The following is a 23,961-nucleotide window of genomic DNA, read 5'->3' as shown; positions in this document are numbered from 1 at the left end:
CAGTAATATGGAGCCCTGTCCAGTCCATATTGTCCATCACACGTAAGAGTTTGCATAAAATCACCCTCTTTCTATACTTATTTAGAAGAGCTTAAGAAACAACCAAAACGTTGAAGATTCTTAAACAAAACAAGGGGAAAAAAGATGGAGGTCTTTAGACTTTACTCGGTAATCCCCGAGGCTCAAACTTGCAAAAGATCGGCTTCAGGAATGTCATTGTCAACAGAAGAATCAGAACCATCCATCTTGTGTTTGATGAGATCATGAGAAAGTAACTGATGATTTCTTCATCAGCTGGGCGGAATCCGAATCCAAGTGTAGCTAAGAGGGCCGAGCTTGCTCGAGAAGCTATCGGAGAATGACTAGGTCAGATGGCTAACAAAAATTGGATTCGGATTTGGGAAAGCCACATTTTCGAGTACAATTGAATCAACTGGAGCCCTACTCCAGTGACGTGTCCTAGCAAACCCCCGGGTCCAAATTACCACTCTTCACTACGAAGCTGCCAAGTGTGTTTTTTAAGAATTACAAGATCGCTGGATGAAAACAAAATAAGGACTTTTATTAGACCTTTTTTTTTTGTGTGATCAGATTTATTTAATTTTCTTAATTAGATTACACAAGAAAAAAATGGAAAAAAAAAAAACCAGGTTCAATTTATTTAGTGCAGAAGGTAATTAACAAAAACGTTTTATATACTTTTTCATTTGAAATTTTGAAATTACCATAACTTAAAAGTTGTCCATGTCCGAAAAGAGCTAGGAGGCCTTGGCATAAAACTTCCTCGGCAAGTTTGTCCATTTTTTTTATTTTCTTTTAAATTTTCGATCTCACAAGTATTAAAGTATTTTGAAAATATAATTATTGATCGCTTAATCTCATTCCTTTACCTACATGTTTTTTTTTTTTTGCTCCATAGGGTGTTTGAAAATATAATAAAGATTATTTTTTAAAGTATTTTTTCTTAGGAATATATTAAAATAATATTTTTTTATTATTAAAATTTTATTTTTGACATCAATATATCAAAATGATAAAATAATATTTTAAAAAAAAAATAAAATAAAACAATTAAATTTTAATAAAAAGCAGATTCAATTTTAATATCAAATGAATATTTAAAAGGTATTTGAGAGTGTTTTTGTGGTTATTTTTTAATGTATTTTTTACTTAAAAATATATTAGAATAATATTTTTTTATTTTAAAAAAATTATTATTGATATTAATGCATTAAAAAAATTTTAAAATATAAATAAATAATTTAAAATAAAAAAATTACAATTTTAAAATATAAATAAATAATTTTAAATAAAAAAAAATTAAAATTTATAAAAATATTATTTGGAACACAATATCAAACAACCCCTACAGATTACAGTGATTGTAACTGTTTGGGGTTTTACACGTTAAAGTCTCATATTGGTAAATTTCAAAATAAAGTCATTTTAATGATTTTTCTTAAATGAAATTATTATAAGTAAAAAACTACAACGTGTGGAATCATTACTATTGAGATGACATTGTGCACCCTCTCATTATGAACCTGCTATTCACAATATTTTTTAAATTTCATCTTCAATTTTTATTTATGCAATTGCAACTTTTTGGGCTAAATACAAGGGTAATTGAATCAAATTTGTTAACTAAAAATACAATTGAAAGACATGGCATCAAAGTAGAAAAAACACCATAAATAGGTGATAGTTTTAAAATTCATACAAAAAATTTAATTCAATCCTCATACTTTAAAAATTATCCATATTTGATGCTTTAATATTTTTTTAATTTAATTTTAGTATAAAAATTTATTTTTATTATTTTTAGTTTCTGGTTTGAGAATGAAGACAAAAAGGTCGCTAAATTCTAGCACTAAAAAGAGAAAAAATAACATTAACATCAATTGAAATATCAATATTTTGTGTCAAATAGTTTTATTTGACGAGAGGAGTTTATATTAAGTTTTTTTTAACTTTGAAGTGCATGAAAAAATAAATTTTAACTTAGAAAGATTTTTTATTTTAAATTAATTTTGATTTTTGCATAAATAGATTTATTACAGTATCTAGAGAGTGTTTTTTAAGTTTTTAAATCAAAATAAATTAAAAAACAAGTTTTTAAATAAAAAAAACTTTAAACCTTAAATTTTTTACCACTGTAATAACTAAAATCTAAATAAAATCACATTATGTCTGGTCTGATTTTTTTAAAAAAAAAAATTGAGCAGAGTCCAAACTTGATCGCTCAAAAGGTATTTTTTTTCCTTTTCATTTCAGATACCATTTTTGGTCATTATGTCTCATTATTTCCTTGAGTTGATGCTGTGAAACCAAATCTGATATTCTGTTTGATCCTTTTGAGCCCAGCTTACTGGCGGTAGCCTGTACTTATATCTGATAAGATAAAATAACCCGTAGATGTAAAAAGTTTTTTATAATAAATTTAGAAATTCTTATATATTTACATAATTTTTTTAAAAAAATAATAATAGTTTTAAAAAATAAACTCTAAAAATATATTTAAAAATATTTATTTAAAAAGTATTGAGTGCTGAAATGTATTTTTTGTTCAATTTTTGAAACCACCACTTATTTCCTCGGTTTATATTTTTAATCTTCTCCCTCCTTGAATATTTTACATAAATTAGCTATGAATTTAGGCATTGAAGAACACAATTGAAGAGAAACAAAGATTGAGGATGAAATCAAACAAAAAAAAAACAGTAGACACCACAGTTTGCTACATTGAAAAACCCATGCTCTTTAGAGTTTTCTTGTAATAATTATAACATAATATAATTTATACAGCAAACAGTAACTACAGTCTAGCCCCGGCAGCCATGAGAAAGGGGCAATATATATACAAGCTAGCAAAAACAGAAATCCATTCTGTCAGCCGGTTGAGGGTTTAATATTTTGGGATTTCAAGTCCTCCTCTTGCTGACCTTTTCTCGCAAAAAATAAAGTGTTCTTGTTATACTGGAAACTCTTGACGATAGCCTTACAAGAGAAGCTTCTCTCAGTGAACAATCAGCACTTCTCTGAGCATGATTAAGAACAGAAACAGACCCAGGACTAAATTGAAAAGATAAACAGATGGAGGAGTCGATGTATGGCTTGATGTAGTTGTTTCAAGGTGAATGAAACGGCCCCACCTTTCATTGCCAGCCGAGCCATTTGATCTCGACTTCACAGCCGGCTTTGCGTTCATAACCTGAACTATTTTCCTGTCTTTTACAGATTCTATGCCAACCTTCTTAGGCAGACCACTATTAACAACTTGCCTTGCACCTTCTCTGGCCTGCAAAGATATACCGGAAGAATTTAATTTCATTCACTAGATAGACACAAGTCGCTTCCATGTTTTTCGTCCTCCAATTTAAGATCCTCACCTTATGTTTGGATGCTGTGCTTGAAATCCCACCCAGCAATTGATCTCCTTTAGCAGAAATTCCCTCGTGCTCCATGAAGCTGTGGGGTATTGGTGCATGCTGAGCTTTGTGGATCCTTGGAAAGTCTGATTGAATTAAATTAATCTGTTCATGCCTAGTTACAGTCGTGGAATCCATGGAAGATGGCCCCATCAAGAGGGTATCATCACTATGAGCCATTTGCCTCTGCCGGTATGCCCTTGAACTACCGTGCCCACCATACAAGTTCGGAGACTGTCATGAAGATACAAACAGACGAATTAAATTTCGAAGTATCCTCAAAAGAACTAAACTGCATATGAAATGCAAATGACATCCAGCCCATAAATGCAGCAAATTCAGAATGGTTGACCTGTGCACGAAAGCATAAAAAAAAATCCTCACTTCATCTTAAGATCTTTCATGACAGTAGAGAATGTCCTTGGTGGCATTGAAATAATGAGCAAATCACAGACTACTTCAATGCTCCCATTAACATTCTCTTGTATAATTATTGAGAGAACTAGGCGCTACTGAAGGTGGCCATTAGAGATTTTCTATTACCTCTCCATAGCCAAGATAAGTTTCTCTGCCACTGCTATCCAAAACATAAGCATTACTTGACGACCTTGGTGTTGGTGGGGTGTAATCATTTAGGAGGTGTGGAGGAATTTCAACGCCATATTCATCTGGAGCAATAAGGAGAGAATCTGCAAAATCTATCACATCCTCTTCATCAAGGTCATCAAGGTTCTGTGACTGCAGTGCAGAAGGAGAATCGAAACCGGCCTCTTGACTGTCAATGAGAAATTGCAGTTGCTCTGCATCTACCTGGACTCAGAATCATAGGCAAGTAAACACATACGCTTCTCATGAAGAACCATATTGTACAAACTGGAATAGGGAATGCTCCATCTCACCTCTTGGTTATTGTTCTGCACATGGTTCTGTGACTCCAAAGCAGAAGGAAAACCAAAACTTGCCCCATGATTGTCAATGAGAGATTGCAGTAGCGCTGCATCTACCTGGAGTCAGAGTCATAAGCAAGCAAACACATATGCTTCTCATGCTTCACATGAAAAACCATATTGTACAAACTGGAATAGGGAATGCTCCATCTCACCTCTTGGTTATTATTCTGCACATGGTTCTGTGACTGCAGAGCAGAAAGAAAACCAAAACTTGCCCCATGATTGTCAATGAAAGATTGCAGTGCATCTACCTGGAATCAGAATCATAAGCAAGTAAACACATATGCTTCTAATGCTTCACATGAAAAACTATATTATAAAAATTGGAATAGGGAATGCTCCATCTCACCTCTTGGTTGTTATTCAGCACCGCATTATTTTCAACATTAGAACCCATAACCAGAATAGGCTCACCTTCATCATCAGGCAAATTAGCAGCCGAGTCATCTGCCTTATCCTTTAACTTGCAAAGAACAAGAGCCCTCTACAGAAAAAGAAGAAAAAAAAAGAACTAGAAAACAATAAGAACTCAAGCAGCAGTCTATCAACACAGTTCCAGGATAGAACAACACAAATAAGAACTCAAGCATCAAACAAGCATAGATGTAGCAGACATTCTTCTAATCACATTGAAAACACTTTCATATGACTCAAAAGCAATGAAGAGTAGCAAAACACACCCCATGTTGAGCAAGATGAACTGGTTGGAGTTTAACGCGAGCAATATCCAACATTAACATGGAATGTAGCTATAATTCAATGCCATTTAAGCACGACATCGAACACCAAAACCCTAACTTCTTCCACGCAACCAAATAACAAAACACGGTCAAACCCTAACCCCAGGATGCCAAGAAAAGAAAATGTGATGATCCCATATACACTATATGGTATTATATAATACCTGGTCGGGAGTGGAAGTTCTAGCATGGAATTCGTGGATGACCCAGCTGGTCCCGACCACTTTTTTAGAATCAGGACGTCTGTATTGGAAAACCAGAGTCCTCTTCGTACCAATCACCTCACCTGTGCGTCTAGCCTTGATATCACGAACCTTGCCGGTCGATTTCCAGTATCCATTCTTGGTTTCCCTACTAGCTCGTTTACTATTTGAGTGCTTGTAATCAAGCCGACAAAAGTAATACCACACTCGATCATTTGACGTTATTCTCGCAGAATCTACAAACAAATGATCACGCAGATGCACACGAAAGAGACATTGGGATTTATCGAGAAAGTGTGGATTTAATTACCAAGAATAACTTAGCATATTTGTAATAATCATCACTGCTTCATCAAAAATAATCATCAACGTTTGTGGTACTAACCAGGTAATTCCCATGGATCCCGCCGATAAAGATCAACCTCACCAATATGATCATCAACGAGGAAATCACGGCCGTCCATTTTGTGTTTCAGATAATAACGGATGATTTCTTCTTCAGTTGGATGGAATCTGAATCCCACCGGCGCCATCACATACAATTACTGGTTTTAAAAGTGCTAGTTGAACGTAGAAATAAAGCAAAGTTGCAAATAAAACAAGAAGCAGGGCTACTAACAAGAAGGCAGTTTCATTCCTCGTCCTAAAACAGGTTGTGGATTGAGAGACAAGGAGGAGGGTGTCTTGTGTTGTTCTGTTGTGATCTTCAAGAAAGCATTGACTTGAGATTGACTAAGAGATTCTATTGAGAAGCCATGGGAGTGGAAGAAATGCCGTACATATTGTAGAAAAAGGGACCCCACCATTCAATGGCATGGGTCCTAGTTCAGCCGGGACGAAGAAGTTGCCCGCTACTGTGTCATTAAAAGGTACAGTAGTTATATTATACTCTCAGTGCAAGAGATTTGACTTTCACAGTCAATCCGCATTGTGAATGCTTGATTTTATGCTTGATGGATAAGTTTGGGTTTAGAGATATGAAGGTATTTTTAATGGAATCTGTTAGTAATTATATTAAAAAAGGGATTAATTAATATTTTTTTAAAAAAAAACAACCGTTATTATCATTACCCCGTTACCGTGTCGAGATCATTCTAATCTAATTTCGTGATTCCAGGAGGTTTCGAGGGAGTTTCCACCATGCTTCCCCCATCCTCCTCCTCCTGCTCTCACCAACCTTCTTTTCCAACGCTGACTACAGCTAAATAATCAACAATTACCAGTCTATAAACAAAAACAAAGCTGAGCACACTTGAAATGCATTCAATTGCTCTTGGGAAAAAACAAACATGGAGAAACACCATAAAGAACAACTTGAGGCAAGTTGTTCTTATGGCATATGATCAACCACACTTCACCCGGTACATATGAACTCTGTTATTCCAGGCTAGGTTTAATACATATATATAGCAAAGTTTGATAGACATGGAAGATCGAAAACCCATTGCAGGATAGGGTTTACATATAATTCTCAGGTGAAAACTGCAGGGCAGTATTCAGGCCGAAATCTCCATCATCAAAGCCACGGAATGATTCCAGTTGTGTTCGGAGTTGATTGATCTCTTCCTGTAAAACAAACACAATTGCTTGATATTCTCTTAATATGAAATAATTTTCCATAAGAAACTGCCTGTTAAATTCGTGCTATTTCCCACCTCTAGCCTATTGTTTGCTAAATTAGAAGCCATCTGGGCAGAATGTCCACCTTCTTCAAAGATCAGGGGATAATCACGCACAGTTGGATTTTGATTTCCAAAACCATAAGGAACATTGGATCTTGATTCACTTTCTTCAAATGTTGACATGTTCTCATCTGGATGTTTCTTCATTTTGCAGAGAACGAAGTCCCTCTACACATGGTGACCAAACCATATTTTGATAGCATAATTAAAATTCTATTTTATCAATAAAAATGAAAAGAAAAGAACAGAAAATACTAAAATTTTCAGGGAGTTCTTATAAACAAGCTTCTCGGGGCGAAAAAAAAACACCATCATTAAAACAAAATCACCTGTATATAACGGGAAAAGAGTATTTCAAGTCTAGCCAGTGACCATTTTAGGTGACTGATATATATATATATAAACACAAAAGCGTGATCAATGGGCCTGATCTCATGCATTTCTGTTAATCTTTCTCTTCTACTATACCTTCAAATCCAATTCTCCTTTTTGGAATGAAAAGGGATAAAACGCCATAGAACAAATTAAGTGAAGCTTAACAGTACCTGGTTGTGGAAGCTGAAAGTTGGATGGTACTCGTGTATGACCCAATCAGTCTTGACCCCGTTAGGAACACGATTCTCGTAGAAAACCAGAGTCCTCTTGGTAGCAATATGCTCTTTGGTAGATTTAGCTATGATTCTACGATTCTTGCCGGTCCCTTTCCAGTATCCAGCTTCAGTTGTCCTATTAGCCCGGTGACTATTTACGTACTTGTAACTGCGAGGACAAAAGAAATAACACTCTGGATCGTTTGACTGATATGTAGAAAGCCCTGCGCGCGCATTAACATGAGTTTTTGTTAATCGACAATTGCAAACAAAGATAAACGGGGAAGTAATTCAAAACATTGCACATGACACATGAACACGTACCAGGGAGTACCCAAGGCTCAAAATCGCACACACTAACTTCGGCGATTATGCTGACTTCTTGTTCATAGCCGCCATGCATTTTTAACCTCAGGTAATGATTCACCAATTCTTCATCGGTCGGACGAAATACATAGCCAACAGGAGATGATGGGAAAGATATAGCTCTGTTTGTCATCCTTGCTTGATCAGGTTGTTTGCAACTGAAGAAAAAAGGAGGCAAAACAAAACAAATTAAATTGCTAAAGCAATGGAGATTGCAAGATAAACATGTATATATAAGATGCAGTGCAACTACACCGTATTTGGAGATTGCAAGATAAACATGTATTTATAAGATGCAGTGCAACTACACCGTATTTTGTACAAGAAAGTGAATTAAGGAGAGGCAAATAACCAGGAAAGAAAGCAGGTGGTGTGCACAAGAAGCTGTGGTTCTGCGGGATGAAGGGGCGTCTTCTTTATGTAGGCCAAAGGTAGAGTAGTGGAGCGCGTGCTTTTATAGTCAAGACATCAACCCCCGCACAGAATCTACTTCCCCGAGAAGTTTTCATTCCATTGTCATTGGTCTTTTAGATAAGTGGGTCCCATGTTAAACCGTGTCCTCTATGTTCGTACAATGCCTTATAATAGCCGGTTGGAGGGTGTTAGATGTTGGTTTTAATATTTTCTATTTTTTTATTTTAGTTTATTAAAAGCTAAAAAATTTAAATTTAAAAAAAATATAATTTAACTGCATAAACAAATATGTTTTATATCCATTAATAGTTAATTATCACAATAATAATAGTACAACTTGAAGTTATATGATGAGTTCTCTTCAAATTTGATCGTAGTTATCTGATTGGAAAGTTCAACATGTAAAAAGATTAGGTCTCTAGTTTTATAGATCTACCTATATTAATCTAAATTAATTTTAAAAATTTTTAAAAATATTTAAAATTTTAATATTTTATATAAAAAAATTTATATGAATATAGGCTATATATGTTATAAATAATAAATTTTAAAAAAATTATTTCACATTAAAAAATATTATATTACCCTTTTAAATTAAAATATTAAAATAAAATAAATTATCCCACGTTATCAAAACATAACTTTTTTCTTATAAACATAGAGTATATATACTAAAGGATTTTATATCTCACATTGAAAAGATAGTATATTATCCTTTTATATTAAAGTATTTAAACCAAAAAAATAATTTTATATTGAAAAAAATAATTTTTTTTTTATGAACATAAAGTATATAACAAAAGAACTTCAAATCTCACATTGAAAGAGTAATTTTTTTTTCTTGGAAACATACACTATATATATTAAAGGGTTTCAAGTCACACATTAAAAAAAACATAATTTTTTTCTTGTGAACATAGAGTATATATATTAAAGAGTTTTGAATTTCACATTAAAAAGATAATATGTTATCCTTTTAAGTTGAAGTATAATTTTTTTTCTTGTAAACATAAAGTATATATACAAAAGAATTTTAAATCTTATATTGAAAAAAAAAAAAATTTCAGAACATAAAGTATATTTATTAAAAGATTTCAAATCTCACACTGAAAATATATCATTTTATCCTTTTAAGTTAAAGTATTTAAAGTAAAAGTTTTTTTTATCTTATATTAAAAAAAACATAATTTTTTTTTATAAATATAGAATATATGTATTAAAGGGTTTCACAAGGGTTTCACATCCCATATTGAAAAAACATACATATCTTTTTTTATGAACATAGAGCTATATATACGAAAAGACTTCAAATATAGACTTATAGAATATATATATTAAAAAGTTTTAAATCCCACATTAAAAAAATAATTTTTTTCTTGGAAACATAGACTCATAGAGTATAAATATTAAAGGGCTTCAATAAAAAACAAAAGATATTATTTTATCCTTTTATGTTAAAGTATTTAAAGTAAAATATTTTTTTATCTCACATTAAAAAAATATAATTTTTTTCTTATGAACATAGAGTATATATATATAAAAGGATGTCAAATCTCATATTAAAAAAAATAGAAATATAGATTATATATATTAAAGTATTTCAAATCTCACATTGAAAAAATATAACTTTTTTCTTATGAATATAGAAAATATTTACGAAAAAGCTTCAAATCCCATATTAAAAAAATAAAATATTTTTCTAATATTTATATAATGAACTTTAAAAAATATTAATAACTAATTAAAAACATATGAAAAAAGAGATGTACAAGAGAAAAACCATATTTAAAAATTTTTAATTACTTTTCGGATCGACCATATTTTTTAAGTTGTTGCACCGAACGATCTGTTAACAAACTTAAACCGGTCCAGTCATTAAGTTTACCTCCTAAATTAGTCCGGATTTAATAATTGTAAATTCAATTGATCTATTGATTAAAAATTTTAATTGCCTTGCTAATCTAGTTAAAAACAGGTCCTCAGCCTCTTTACTTTTTTAACAATACACATTTAATCTTAGGTTGAAACAATAAAATGATATCCTTTATTACAACAAACAAATAACCATATAACCATTTTATGGAGTACGATGGTTTTTTAAGAGGATTCATATGGTAGTATATAATTAATCGAGGGTATAACAGTATACTAACTTTTTCACACAATTAAATTACATAAATACCTTTAAGATGTTAACATAAAAATAAAAGATGAGAGGGATTTTTGCATCATTTCTGGGTTTTTTTCAAAAAAAAACACGATTACTACATTGTTCTTCAAGTCAAGAAAATTAAAGAAGGGGTCAAGAGATATTTCAGTATTTTTCTCATTTTTTTTTATAATCTATTTGAATTATGGACACATCAGTAGTTTAATAAATAAATAAATAAAAGAAACGTGGTACGAATGTGCCAATGAATGAATGCTGTCTGTGTCCTTCAAGAAGCTCATATGACATATTCCGACGACCAAAATTGCATTGTTGAAAGCTTCCAACGGCGACAAAACTAATGGGATGGAACATGTAGTCCAATTTGAAGTAGTTCGGCGCTGCAGGAGCTTTTTCTTTTCCCTCTCTTTTCTCTCTCAGTTGTGGTCATTTTATTTATTTATTTTGATTTCCACGTCGAGTCAATCAAATTTCATACTTGTTTTTTAAAATTGTGGTCATCATTTTTTTATTGGTTTTCTTATTTTATTTTGATTTTTTTTATTTCATCCATTTTTATTTGGATTTATTTGAATTTTATATCAAATATGACACTTATTTTTATATATTTTTTAATCATTGTCTTAATTTGTATATTTTTTCAATTTTTTCCCTATAATAGTTTATTTTAATTTTTTATTTAATTTTGGTCTTTATTTTTTTCTTATTTTTTTAATTTTTTTCCCTCCATATTTGATTTCACTTAGTTTTTTAATTCAATTTTGATCCTTATTTTTTCAGTTGTTTTTTTATTTTATTTTTCTTATTTTTTTAATTTTTTCTACCAATATTTTATTTCATTTATTATTTTTATTTAATTTTGATCATCGTTCTTTTGATTATTTTTTTTATTTTCTAATTTTATAGGGTTATCTTAGGTTGCAGGTTAGCCAAGTTAATCTAAGTTATTTTAGATTATTTTTTTAATATCATTTTAAAAAAATTAATTTCATCTCGTGTCTTTAGGCTATTGGATCTTAAGCTTTTTTTATATATATATGTTTTCTTTTTATAGGGTTATTTCAGGTCGCAGGTTAGTCAGGTAAAATTAAGGTAACTCAATTTTATATTTTTTAACTTTGATCCTTTTTTCTAGGTTATTTTTTTTTAAAATAAAATTTTTAATATTGATTTCATGTCTCAGGTGACGGGTTAGTAGAATTAACCTATATTGACTCGGGTTTTTTCTTTGAATTTTTTTTTTATGTTTTTTTGTTCACTTTCTATTTTATAGAGCATCCTAATCTCATATCTTAATATTTATCAAGTTAACTCAAGTTGATTCAAATTATTATCACCTGAATATCTTTTTTGACATTAAAAAAACTTGACTCAACTTCCAGCATAATGCAAGAAAAAGAAGCTTAGTATATGCTAATAGACCTTGGCATTTCACTTAGCAATGAATAGTGAAATGTCAAGGCTATTTTCACTATGGTCCTCGACATTTTTTAGGTCTTTTTTCTTTTAATTTCAAACCTATTTTTTTATTTTTTTTCCTTTAAAATTAAATTTTTATGAATTTCATAATTTATTTTGATTTACTTTATATAGGGTTATCACGATATCATAATCTAAGTTGTAAATTTTACAGATTAAACAGGTTAACTCAGGGTTTTTTGTCTTTTTTAATTGAATATTTTTTTCAATTTCATACTTAATATTAGGTGATTGAGAATTAAAATTTATAATTGCCTTTTATTTTCTTTCTATAGTCTCTTAACTTGAGTTTTATACGTTGTTTTTTATTTATTTATTTTTTAATTTAATCCTTCAACATTGGGTTAATTACAAATTGAGCTTTATAAATTTTTTTATTTGCTTTCTATGGATTATCACTGTCTTATGACCCGGATCGTGGGTTAAACAGTTGGATCTGATTTTTTATCATTTTTTTAGTTGATTTATTTTTTCAATTACATCTTTCAATATTAGGTTAAATTAGGCTTCATATTTTTTTCAGATTGTGTTATATGAGATTATCTCAATCTTATGACCTCGGTCATGGGTTTGATCAATTAACTCACGTAGTTTTTAATATCCTGTTTTAATTGATATTTTTATAATTTTATCCTTTAACATTGAGTTGATTGAGTATTGAGTTTTATAACTTGTTTTAATTTGTTTTATATGAAATAATCTCAATATCATGATCCAGGTTTGGTAAATGAATTTGGGTTGACATGATTCATTTTTTTAGTTGTTATTTTTTTTAATTTCATCCTTTAACATCAGGTTAATTGAGAATTAAGTTTAATAAAAATAATTTTATTTGTTTTCTATAAAGTTATTATTGTCGTATGATTTGAGTAACAAATTTGGCAGATTAACCCTAGTTCATTTGAGTCAATTAAATATGTTATTGTTTTAATATTTGAAAAAAAAATGTTATGTTGATTTTTTCAGTGAAATTATATTTTTATCAGTTGTCTGAATTGTCTTTGAACTTGTCAAGTTGATTAGATTATATTATATCATATCAATTCTTTTATAGTTTAATTTTTTTTTATTAAAAAACACATTAACAATATTTAAGTTTTTTTTTATATTTAAAAAAATTAATTTGACCCGTAGCGAAACATGGAAAATAATCTAGTCTATCCTCTAATATACTGCACATCATTGAATTTTAAGAATATGTTTTTGAAAAAAAATATCTCAATAAATTAAAAACATTGATGAAATAGCGTAGTTTAAAAAAAGAGAATTGGCAAAATGGTATAGTTTCAACCTGTCACGATTCTTAATTACAACATCTTACCCTGTCATGATTCGTGATCGCAACATGTTACGATTTAAACTCCAACCTCCCTTTTCAATATGTTGTTTTTTTTTAAAACAAATCATGAATTGAAAAACTTGACGTTTTCTTATTGCGGTGTTTCCCAATCACGACCTTTTTTTTTTTTAACGTGGGGGGTCCGGGCCAGCTTGTGCGCACCGCCACTAATTCCCACGGCCCACTGCATACCCTGCAAACCCAGTAGGCATGTAAGGCACCGCGGAGGTGACAGGCGTGCACGCCAGAGCTCGAACCCAGATGCAGTGGAAGGAGACAAGCCCCTTCCACCACTAGACCAAGCACTAGAATGCCAATCACAACCTTTTTATAAGCCACATTGTGGAACCAAGATAAGCACAAATTGTGTTATTTTTGTCAAGACTTTTTGTAACTGTGTTATTTTGTTGAAAAAAAAAAAGATTTATTTGAAATCAATGATTATATTAAATGTTCTACATGTGGTGCTGGGGTGTCTGTTTTGGGGGAGCTTTGGTATCAGCTTTAATGGCAGGCGTCAGTACAATCAGTATCCTCTTCCTACAGTAGTCCTGTTCGATTCCAGATCCAGTTTACTTAATTTTACAAGTTTGATTTTTAGGTTTCTCTTCATCAGAGCTTCACCTTTTCTTTTTTCTTTTTACTTTTTACTTTCTATCTCAAAAGATATTAACAACAACCATGCAGGATTCATATAACATTCGAAATGAGCTTTTCAACTACATATCCATGAGGAAAGCTCAACCACGACAGTATCATCGCCATTCTCCAGGCCAGAATGCTGAACACATCTGTTCAATGTTTGAATGAGTAAATAATGAGTATATGCTTTCAGCGCCACTCAATGCTCACACTCGACAAGCCAGAGTTTAAATAATGTAAGAAACCAGAACAGGAATATATCAATTGAACGTACTCTTTGCTCATTGATCTTTGAAACACAGCTGACACATTTAGATACAAAGCTCATACGAGCTGTTTTCACTTGTTACAAATCCCCCTTCACACACTAAGTAACATGCAGCTAAAACAACCCAAGCAACTGAATATAGGAATTACTAAGTACTTTCTATTTAACAAATCCAGAACTGGACAGCAGCTAATGCATCGGGATTCTTGGACAAAACCAAGCATCTTTTACTACTAGTAATAAAATCTTCCTCTTAATGTTTGGATATAGCCGCAAACTTTAGAAGGCATGGGCTTTAAACAGCCCGGAGCTGCGTGGCCTGATCAAACTCAGTAGCATCCACTATACAGAGAGTGAATGTGCAGATCAGATACCATGCAAGAAATCGAACAACTAGAGCAGCATAAGTTGTATGGGTAGCAGATTTGGGGGTACAAGGTGGCAACATTAGCCACATAGTAACAACAGTTTGAATAGGGCAGATATATAGGAAATAACAGATGTGTTCAATAAGACACAGAACCACTGCCCGTATAATTAGGGACTTCCTCGGTGATTGTAGATGCAGGTGGCTGAGGCGGAGAGTTAAGGATGTCCCCTAGCTCCAGGAATGCTTCCAGCTCCAATTGTCTAGGGCTTAGCTGCAAGAAGGATAATTTTGATATAAGAATCAACAGTGCGTTTTCTATTTATACTCCATATGACCGGGTTTAAAACTGCAAAGCATGTTACTTCTATGTAATTATTAAAAGGAAAAAAAAAAGGCACTTTCAAGTTCTAACCTGTAGAAACTGCAGAAACGAAGCATCTGCTGGACTGTTTCCTGGTGAAGCCATCAAGCAACACAAACCACCACCTTCAAGGGTTGGCATATCAATCTTCCCCCAGGGATTTTCATTTTCCAAATCCAAAGGCATTACTGTAGGAGAACTCCTTTTACCTTCATCAAGGGCTGATATATCTGTTTCCTTGTCTATATTTTGATTTTCAAAATCTGAAGCCAGTAGGCAATTTGTAAACTGAAAAGGCATCTCCATGGAAGGACCAGTTTCACCTTCAGGTTGAAGAGGTGATAATGGATCTTCAAAATCAGAAGTTGTAAACCAATTCTCAGAGGGTGACGGGACCTGTTGTTCAGGAGGTTTGGAGAGCGAGTAACCAGGGAACACAAAAGTCGTGTCCATTAGGTTTTGATTTTCAGAATCAGAAGCCATAGAGTGGCTCTGTTCACTTCCATTATAAGCTGAATTAAATATCCGCTCATTTAGGTATTGGATTTCATAATTTGAAGTCATGGAGTGGAGTAAACCACCACTTCCATCATAAGCCGAATTAGAAATCAGCTCATTTCGGTATTGAATTTCATAATTTGAAGCCATGGAGTGGAGTGAACCACTTCCATCATAGGATGAACTAGATATCAGCTCATTTGAGTTTGGATTACCAAAATTAGTAGCCATGGAGTGGTGCAGTCCACTTCCATCATAAGCCAAATTAGACATTAGCTCATTTAGGTTTTGGTTATTAGTAGTCGAAAAGCAGCTCAACTCACTCACTTCCTGAGCTAAGTTAGTCGGCAGCTCATTTGAATTTGGATTTTCAAAATCAGAAGCCAGATGGTTGCTTGATTCACTTTCAACACAAGCAGAATTCGCAGTCAACTCACTGCGATTATGATTTTCAAAATCAAAAGCCATACTGCAGCTCGGTTCAGCTTCAAAACCTGAGATAGAAACACCTTTACCGGTCTTCCCATCTAGTTTTTTCTTCAATTTACAGAGAACATATTCTCCCTGCACTTGTTGAAAATGAAAACCTCGAGTCATTGAGTGAATTATCTGTACATGAGAGCATACACTAGCAAAACCAAATTTCTAAAAGCAACCTAACATTCAAACGAAATTTGAACAAACACAACTCATGAAGCCAGAATTACTGCCTATGCACAAATGACTATTTCTAACACCTCGAGATAATAACCAATTAACATCCTGGTTTCCAATTTCGTAGAAACGATAGCCATAAATCAAGCTAAGCTATTTTTCCCTCCCCGTTTAAGAAAACCGTAACACATTAATTCAAATCAGCAATTAACTAATGTTTTTGCAATAAGACTAAGACCTCTACTATTACAAAATAAACTACTCTTCAAATACAGCGTCACTAAATTACATAAATAATAATAATAATAATAATAATAATAATAATAATTTGCACTTACCAGATTAGAGAAACTTGAATCAGATACGGCCACTTCGTATTCATGAATAATCCATGCAGTCCTCTCGGCTTTAGGACTAGCTGATCTATAGAAAACCAAAGTCTTCTTAGTACCAATCACCTCCTTGTTACGCCTCGACTTTACTTTAATAGTTTTGCCGGTTGGTTTCCAGAATCCAGCCTTCGTTCTCCGGTTAGAGCGTCTGCTGTTTGAGTACTTTAAATCGCGAGGGCAAAAGAAATACCAAACTGCATCATCGGACTTTATTTCCGATTTAACTACATAATAATCACTGCGTTAATCCACTATTGCGACAGAAACAATAAATATAATAAAAAGAAACGGAAAGAGGTGTATAGTTACCGGGTAGATCCCAGGGTTCATGATTACAGACTTTGATCTCTGCGATGATAAGTAAGTCTTCCAAGTCATCACCGAGCAATTTTGGCTTCAAATAATTGCTAACTAACTCTTCGTCAGTTGGACGAAACCTATATCCAACTGCTGGTGCGGATGGCATTCCGTCTATTGGATTTTTCATAACTAAGAAAACAATATGACAGTTAGAGAGATAGAGAGAGAGATTGAGGGGGTAAAAACGATCATTCAAAAGTTGCATTACGAGCAAGATCTGACTCACCTGATTGGATCTTGCTATTCATTCCGCTTCCTAAAACAGGAAAGAAAGCCACGCCTGAGTTGAGATGAGGTTTGGGATTGAAAGGGAGGAAGGAAGGGCCAGCAGAATCAGAAACCGACGGGTGACATTTTTTCTTTCCTTGAAGAGGGGTGGGTGATTCGGTTCGATGAGAGAGCGACTGTGTGTGTTTATATACTGGGGAAGGTGGAGAGATTCTGTATTGTGAACACAGAGTCAATAGCCTTCCAGGAGAAGTTGTTAAAAGTAGAGAGAAACAAGAGGGTGTGCTGATGTGGCATATTGACATTTGATACGTAGACAACTACTTCGAAGAGAAGAAAGTTGAAGGTGGGTGGACCCCACCATTCGGACCGCCTCGAATGGATAAAGGGTGAGGGAAGGAAGAAAGGATCACTCTTCTCCACCGGGGCTTGAACTCCACTTCTAGCTTGATTCCCAAGTTTTATGGGGGGGCCCTCCACAATCTTCTGTAACCCTATCTAAAGTCAAAATCTTGCTTCCCGTCTTCATTCATACTACCATCTTCTAGAATGTTCTCCTGATAAAAATGCCTCCTAGCTGGTTGTCGTGATAACCTGTAGTAAAAGCAGGATAGAAGAGGATGGATCCGGCTTGATTTTATTTTGTTGTATTCCTAGCCTAATAGAACCATACAATACAGATTTACCATGCAATAACCAGAAGCAGCAGCAGCTGCGGTAACTGTTCTTCAGCCGCAAGATTATTCATGTACCAAGCGATCTTAGTTTTATCTTCCAGGTCCAAGCCTTATCTAAAGTGAAATCGATCCTCAGAGCCCATGTCAGGACCGTTAATGGACGGGTGCCATCTGGCATTAGCTTGTTTGTTTAACTTTTTAAAAAAATATTAAAAAAAATTTATTGTATTGTTTACTTTAAACTAATATATTTTTAAAAAGATTGTCAAGCTGTCTATCTTATCTCACGAGGACCAAAAATTATACTGTCCCAAAAAACAAGAAAACGAGGAAGAGAGGAAGAAATGGTTTCCATGGTAATTGTTTAGGAAAGAAACAGGTACTGAACAGAAGCATTCAGGTAACCCATAAAAAGGTTGCATCCAGATACGATATGACATGACGGAAAACACAGTTCTTTAGAAAATTGATGAACAGATTTATCAGCATTTGGAATGGTTCTGATTTGGCTTTTCACATTACAAAACAAAGACAATCTGGAATGCATAGGCCTCTCTTTGCCTGAAAATTTTGGCCAAGGGAACTAGTTATTCCCAGGGATACTATAGACAGTTATTTCTGATTTACACACTTCACTCTCTTATCTACCTCATTATTTTTTGAAGCCAGTTTTGTCTACAAACGTGTCACCCGCTGAGAACCCTGTATTCTTACTGGAGAAAACACCACGGTGAGTGGAGCATGATCTGAGAGGGAATAATTTTCAGGCCACCTTCCTTTCTCAGCTTCTCGAGGGAATAGAACTGCTTTCTTTACATTGAAACCAATGGCTTCTTCCTCTAAGCCCTGTTCAGAGTCCCCTGTCCTCTCACTGCAATTTTCCTCTCTTGGCTCTGAGCATTCTGAATTCCATATACTCCTCTGCAATTATTAAGCATTTTCATAAGCGATACATAACACATGAAGTGGTAGACACCAATCTAACACAGATATAAAGAGAAGGGAAACAGAATTCCACGTATTCTTAATATTCATAAGCATGCCTGGAATTGTAACACACGGCAATGCACCAGCTAATACCGTGGATCAGGGATGTACCATACCTTAAATTCTTCATACCCAACAACTCCATTTCCATTAATGTCAACTTGCATCCACAAATCTTCTGTCTCCTGGGAACTGAGTCCATAAGGAAGACCAATTAAATTTACCTGAATAAGATTAAAATATGGTAAGTTCATCTTTCCACTTAAAATTGCACGTTTATTATCAAGCTGCTGCTTGTAAAAGTACCTGGCGGAGTGCTTCACAGAAAGCTGAGTATGTGATAAAATTGCCACGGTCGTCAGCCTTTAGAAATGCAAATGCATCATTTTCAACCAATGAAGCTTTTTGGAGCTGACACTGGAACCAAGAAAAATTACAGCAATCAGGTGTTGAAATCAGTAGATTATGTGCAGTTCCAAATCAAAAGACATTTATGTTATTGGGGCACTTTGCCAGAGCCAGCTCTAAGTTTTATGCCCCTTGATTTGTGAAATAAGGATGCTAAAATGTAATTCAGTTTAACTTTTCAATGTATAGCGTGCGCACATTACTTTGCATTGATAAAATGCTAAGGGCAAGAAGTGAACTGAACAGCATAGCCATATATACAACACGGCATGTAAAATACTTGTAGGGACTTGTAAACTAACATGATGATAACCGGTTCTTGACTACAATTTCAGTGAGGTTTAACGAATCTTGTATGTCAGAATAGATGGTACATGCTGCAACATAACATTTACAGCTGATGTTGCAACAAGCAGCATCAGCTGTAAATGTTAAGGTTTCTTAGGCATAAATTCCTACTGTCCATGGTTAGATTGTGATTACTTAGCTAGCAGACAGTAAGCAACTGTCTTTCTTTTCTTCCTTTTTTTTTTAAAAAAAAAAAAGAAGCTTCCTCCAAATAATTACTTAAGAGAAGGAAAATAAAATAAAGGATTTCCGAACATCCTTCTCTGATACATAACATGTGTCTACTATCTCAAGATGAAAAATTGAACTAGTTTTCTGAGACGCATACAAATTTTAGGAAGATATGAACTGAAGTAAAATAAATGGTCTTGACTCATCTGTACAGTACAATTCTGTTTCCTTTTCTAACAATATTATTCCATGTTTCATCTTCACTTCTCGAGCACAAAATATCAAACTGGCAGAGCAAGCAAGTAAAATGATCTGATGTGTTGGAAAATGATCGAAAGTTAAAAAGAACTGAAGAGTAAAATATGAAGAACATGTGAGAAATGATTGAACTCACCTTTATTATTCCAAATACTGCTTCAGACCAACTTTTCTTCAATGGTTTCCTTGATTTAATAGGATTACACAGCCATATGAAATCAACACCACAGATGTTACCCCTATGATTTCGGTGGCTAACCCACTGTGTGATGCAGAAAAAGAGACAAGGAAAAAAAATTGAGGTAAGCAGCGGATTTAGATGTTGTTATCTAGTTATATGGAATCACTTGGATTGGGACTTGAAGAAACTTACCCTGTGAGCATCTGCATAACTGTCAGTATATTGATGGGCAATGTCATATGAAGATACAAATCCCTGAGACCTCAGGAATTTGTAAACATGTCCACTCTTGCTTCCATTCCAATCACTGGATAAAGCATCAAACAAATGAAAAGAAAATGAGGATGTCTATATTCAGAGGCTATGCAAGAATTATCTACTTCACAAAGCAAGACGAGAAGCTTACCCACATAGTAGGATTGGCATTAGGTTGAGTTTGTTTTCTCTCTGATATTGTTCCACATATTGTAGTATTTTGTAAACCTAGAAAAAAACCAATTACAAACCTCAAGGTAACCATTGGAACAAACATTGCTAAGAAGAACTAGGACTGGAAATTCAAAACGAAGTGGATGATTATAACTAAAGAGATATTTATATACCTGATCCAGTCTAACTACAGACAGACAGGAATCATGAGGAAATAATAAGTGAGTGTTAACAATAAGAAATTCTTGCTGGGCACTGCCTTTCCGGTTTTGTGAAAAGGGAAGCGCTGATTGGACATGCAGTAACTGAGCAACACGGTCTCCACAGTCATTGAAGAGCAACTCTCGACAATTTAGAACCGTAAAGTCGTCCTTACGCACAGCAGTTAGCAGGCCTGTGGAGAGAATAAAATTTCCAGTCCAATCAGCACTAGCTTACACAAGCTGAATTGAATGATGATAACATCAGGGACACATGTAGCTGGATTTTCAACTTGCAGGTCAGCAAAATCATATAGCAAAAAATAAGCATGCTTAAGGGTAGAAATAGCATACAAAGTGCAGTTTACATATGACTACAAAAATAAGCAAAAAGAAAATAATAATTCAAATTACTGCTAAGACCCAAGAAGATGGTTTTTCCACCTCATGGCCTGCCAGTATGTGAAGTCGGCTATCCAGAAATATGGCATGCCTAATTTATTTTCTTCATGTTTGTACGAAATTGAATGACAGTCAAAATCAGCCTGACCTAAGCTGATGACCAAAGATGTCTTTTGAAAAGCAAGAGAACATTAAAAAAAAGGGTAGCTTGCTTGAAGGATCCACATAGCCCAAGAAGAAACTAAAAGAAAAGAAGGAGCTTAGACAACAAATTAATTACCATCTCCCCGGTTATTGGTTCGTGCAAGCTGGAAAGTCACATAGCCAGCATCACCAAGCCTCTGCTGGTACATACGCACAAGTTCTTCATTTCCAACCCAGAATTCCTACAGATAAAAAAAAACAAGATTTCAACACAGAAAACAGCCAGTTAGCATAATTTTCAAATACAACAACCAACTCTTTTTATTTTTTCATACAAGGCTAGATCCACAGTGACAGTGAAATAGAAAGGGAATTAAGCACCCACCTGGAGACAAATAATTGAAGATCTCTCGTGAAGCAACCAATTCAAAATTTTTTGGTTTCTAGAGAGCCAAACTGCTCTGAAATTGCTTTCACGAACACTTTGATTCTATTTCACAACAAAACAAAAGCACACAAATAAGTTCTTAAAAAATTAAAAGAAGATGAAAAACAAGAAGAATTAACACTAATTTCTGAATTCAAAAGGGACAAGAACAGACCTTTTGATCAAGTCGCTTGTAGATAGGAGCCAGGATGTTAAAAGTTGTGCAAGAAACACAAGGCTCATTAGTCATTGCTGTACTCGTTGAAGACACATAGCCACAACCACTGTTAGTTCTTGAAATAATTCCATTTCCATTTAAAATATTACTCTCATTAAATCCTGAATTTAACTGACCCACGATGTTTGAATTCGCATTAGACTCCACGACCGCAACCTGTATCAATCATTCAATCAAACCCCACGTAAGAAAGATAAAAACCCAACAAAAACACTGAGAAAATCGAAGCAAACAACAAAGTTACCATCTTTTAGTGTTCTAGCCACCGTAGGAAAAACCTGTTGTCTTCGTTGAAGGAAAGGGGGAAAGAAAGGAGAAGAGAAGATATAGCAAATGAGGGTTCGGGAAACTTGTGGATGGAGACTGAGATTATTTTCTTCTCTGGTAAGTGTCACCCTCGTGAAGATGCTTTTCGCATTTTATAAAGACCAGAAGGGAGAATCCCTGTGCTGTTTTTGGAGTATATCACCGGTAAAACCTCTTTTTTGAACTTTCAGAGAAATCTTCAATTAAGACCTTGACAGATTGGAATCCGTGTATGTTGATGTTGGAGAACCAAACAGGGCCCGTGGCTGTTTTGTATTTTTCTGCTTGCTTGCCTAAGAGGACAGCTTAGAACACTCTCCTGTCTGTGGGCTCCAACTTTATTTATCATATTTCTCACTTCTCAGGCCTCGCAAATTTTATTAGATTGCGGTACAAAGTTACATTTTAAAGGATTTTTAACAAACAAATATTTTTATTTTTTAAAATTTACTTTTTATATCAGTAACATAAAAATATTTAAAAATTAATTTTAAATAAATAATATTTTAATCGCACTACCAAACACCACACTTGTTTTTTTCCATTAAAAAATATATATTTAATACTTTGTTAGCATTTTTTTAATTTAGAAATATATTAAAATAATATTTTTTATTTTTAAAAATTTATTTTTAATAATAACATATAAAAATATTTAAAAATAACTTTTACGAAGAAAAGTGCTGAAAAGCAAACGAAACCTACGTATGCAAACAACAGGCTGATGATTTCATTTGTTTTTTCACTGTTAAGCATTAATCATGTTTCTTCAATAATACAAGGATTGATTGAGTTGTTTTTTATATTTTTTATAAAAATATTTGTCTTTTTATTTTTAATTGTATTTAAATGTATATCAAAAATTTATTTGGTTTAAAAAACATTTTATCTAATTAATATTATTTTTTTAATGATCTTAATATATTAATGTTAAAAATAAAAATATTTATATGTTTTATAATATTCTTAAATAAAATATATTTAAAAAAAATATTTACATCACAATATCAAAAACATTTCTACACAAATAAACGGAAGCTTTAGCTGTGTTAATTTAGTAAAACTTTTCAATTTACTCGTTGATTTTCATTTATAAAAATTATATTTTAATATTTTAAAATTATAAGATATTTTAAAAAAACAACTACATCATAATATGAAGAACACTTCTACACAAATAAACAAAGCCTTAGATGTGTTAATTGAGTAACGCGTTTCAAATTACTCATTGATTTTCATTTATAAAAATTATATTATAGTATTTTAAAATTATTTTTCAAATATTTAAGGAATTGAATAGAAATTAGAATAAATAAATAAGTAAAAGAAAATATTCTCATGAAAGTAAAGTTCAGTAATTAATAATTAAATATTAATCATACTCGAACCATAATTTAATTTTTTTATTTTAAATAAAAGTTTTTCTGTTTTGTTTAAAATATTCAGGTTTTATTCTTATTTTTTAAATCAGGAAAAATGTTTTAGTTTAATTGCTTTCTTTCTTATGCTTTTATTTTTGTTAATTTGAAACATTGAGTTCTTTTTCTTATGTTCTGTTATTTTATTTTCTTTCAAATTTTTCTTATTTCAGCTTATTCTATAATATCAAGAATGATTTATAATATTAAGAAAATAAAATATATTCAGGAAA

The 23,961-nt window shown here is 32.8% G+C and overlaps 4 protein-coding genes across 12 annotated transcripts; all 4 read right to left on the bottom strand.

The window, feature by feature from the left end:
* Positions 1 to 2,742: 2,742 nt before the first annotated feature.
* Positions 2,743 to 6,199, bottom strand: LOC105126229 (protein CUP-SHAPED COTYLEDON 3-like). 6 transcript variants are annotated; one of them, XM_011027025.1, is made up of 9 exons: positions 5,941 to 6,197; positions 5,707 to 5,834; positions 5,283 to 5,557; positions 4,728 to 4,862; positions 4,531 to 4,629; positions 4,328 to 4,432; positions 3,972 to 4,238; positions 3,390 to 3,662; positions 2,743 to 3,298 (listed from the first exon to the last, which is right to left on the bottom strand). In XM_011027025.1, exons 2-9 carry the CDS (start codon positions 5,783 to 5,785, stop codon positions 3,017 to 3,019), a joined length of 1,515 nt encoding a protein of 504 aa, XP_011025327.1. In that variant the 5' UTR covers positions 5,786 to 5,834; positions 5,941 to 6,197; the 3' UTR covers positions 2,743 to 3,016. The 6 variants fall into 6 exon arrangements, with proteins under 6 accessions (XP_011025327.1, XP_011025326.1, XP_011025330.1 ...); XM_011027024.1 differs by having other exon boundaries at positions 5,707 to 6,198; XM_011027028.1 differs by having other exon boundaries at positions 3,972 to 4,196; positions 4,391 to 4,432; positions 5,707 to 6,198.
* A 349-nt stretch (positions 6,200 to 6,548) lies between these two features.
* Positions 6,549 to 8,418, bottom strand: LOC105126228 (NAC domain-containing protein 69-like). 2 transcript variants are annotated; one of them, XM_011027022.1, is made up of 5 exons: positions 8,312 to 8,418; positions 7,918 to 8,117; positions 7,549 to 7,817; positions 6,977 to 7,171; positions 6,549 to 6,887 (listed from the first exon to the last, which is right to left on the bottom strand). In XM_011027022.1, the coding sequence occupies exons 2-5, from the start codon at positions 8,090 to 8,092 to the stop codon at positions 6,780 to 6,782; spliced, it is 747 nt and encodes a 248-aa protein (XP_011025324.1). In that variant the 5' UTR covers positions 8,093 to 8,117; positions 8,312 to 8,418; the 3' UTR covers positions 6,549 to 6,779. The 2 variants fall into 2 exon arrangements, with proteins under 2 accessions (XP_011025324.1, XP_011025325.1); XM_011027023.1 differs by having other exon boundaries at positions 8,268 to 8,399.
* A 5,841-nt stretch (positions 8,419 to 14,259) lies between these two features.
* On the bottom strand, positions 14,260 to 17,960 carry LOC105126227 (NAC domain-containing protein 69-like). The gene is made up of 5 exons (XM_011027021.1): positions 17,133 to 17,960; positions 16,856 to 17,035; positions 16,493 to 16,770; positions 15,054 to 16,064; positions 14,260 to 14,912 (listed from the first exon to the last, which is right to left on the bottom strand). Exons 1-5 carry the CDS (start codon positions 17,437 to 17,439, stop codon positions 14,778 to 14,780), a joined length of 1,911 nt encoding a protein of 636 aa, XP_011025323.1. The 5' UTR covers positions 17,440 to 17,960; the 3' UTR covers positions 14,260 to 14,777.
* A 290-nt stretch (positions 17,961 to 18,250) lies between these two features.
* Positions 18,251 to 22,518, bottom strand: LOC105126226 (uncharacterized calcium-binding protein At1g02270-like). Of its 3 annotated transcripts, XM_011027018.1 has the most exons (12): positions 22,249 to 22,516; positions 22,121 to 22,160; positions 21,942 to 22,018; positions 21,725 to 21,829; positions 21,476 to 21,581; positions 20,767 to 20,987; positions 20,571 to 20,647; positions 20,357 to 20,471; positions 20,120 to 20,245; positions 19,105 to 19,215; positions 18,915 to 19,022; positions 18,251 to 18,732 (listed from the first exon to the last, which is right to left on the bottom strand). In XM_011027018.1, the coding sequence occupies exons 1-12, from the start codon at positions 22,249 to 22,251 to the stop codon at positions 18,487 to 18,489; spliced, it is 1,335 nt and encodes a 444-aa protein (XP_011025320.1). In that variant the 5' UTR covers positions 22,252 to 22,516; the 3' UTR covers positions 18,251 to 18,486. The 3 variants fall into 3 exon arrangements, with proteins under 3 accessions (XP_011025320.1, XP_011025319.1, XP_011025321.1); XM_011027017.1 differs by having other exon boundaries at positions 21,942 to 22,160; XM_011027019.1 differs by lacking the exon at positions 20,120 to 20,245 and having other exon boundaries at positions 21,942 to 22,160; positions 22,249 to 22,518.
* Between the last annotated feature and the right edge of the window lie 1,443 nt (positions 22,519 to 23,961).

The sequence above is a fragment of the Populus euphratica genome, unplaced genomic scaffold (assembly GCF_000495115.2).
Source record: "Populus euphratica unplaced genomic scaffold, PopEup_1.0 scaffold75.1, whole genome shotgun sequence".
Taxonomy (NCBI): domain Eukaryota; kingdom Viridiplantae; phylum Streptophyta; class Magnoliopsida; order Malpighiales; family Salicaceae; genus Populus; species Populus euphratica.
This window is presented reverse-complemented; position numbering and strand designations above follow the sequence as displayed.

Excerpts from the sequence above, each read along its gene's own strand:
- LOC105126228 (XM_011027022.1), bottom strand. The coding sequence starts at position 8,092 with ATGACAAACAGAGCTATATCTTTCCCATCATCTCCTGTTGGCTATGTA. Across the intron at positions 7,818-7,917 it reads TGAGCCTTGGGTACTCCCTG|GGCTTTCTACATATCAGTCA; the intron begins GTACGTGTTCAT and ends ATGCGCGCGCAG. Across the intron at positions 7,172-7,548 it reads CTTTCAGCTTCCACAACCAG|AGGGACTTCGTTCTCTGCAA; the intron begins GTACTGTTAAGC and ends CACCATGTGTAG.
- LOC105126226 (XM_011027017.1), bottom strand. Across the intron at positions 21,830-21,941 it reads ACAAGCGACTTGATCAAAAG|AATCAAAGTGTTCGTGAAAG; the intron begins GTCTGTTCTTGT and ends GTTGTGAAATAG. Across the intron at positions 20,472-20,570 it reads ATGCCAATCCTACTATGTGG|TGATTGGAATGGAAGCAAGA; the intron begins GTAAGCTTCTCG and ends TGCTTTATCCAG.
- LOC105126227 (XM_011027021.1), bottom strand. The coding sequence starts at position 17,439 with ATGTCAATATGCCACATCAGCACACCCTCTTGTTTCTCTCTACTTTTA. Across the intron at positions 16,065-16,492 it reads ATTCAAGTTTCTCTAATCTG|GGAGAATATGTTCTCTGTAA; the intron begins GTAAGTGCAAAT and ends CAACAAGTGCAG. Across the intron at positions 14,913-15,053 it reads CGTTTCTGCAGTTTCTACAG|CTAAGCCCTAGACAATTGGA; the intron begins GTTAGAACTTGA and ends TCCTTCTTGCAG.
- LOC105126229 (XM_011027024.1), bottom strand. The coding sequence starts at position 5,854 with ATGGCGCCGGTGGGATTCAGATTCCATCCAACTGAAGAAGAAATCATC. Across the intron at positions 4,433-4,530 it reads TGCAGAATAATAACCAAGAG|GTAGATGCAGCGCTACTGCA; the intron begins GTGAGATGGAGC and ends CTCTGACTCCAG. Across the intron at positions 4,239-4,327 it reads TGCAGAACAATAACCAAGAG|GTAGATGCAGAGCAACTGCA; the intron begins GTGAGATGGAGC and ends TTCTGAGTCCAG.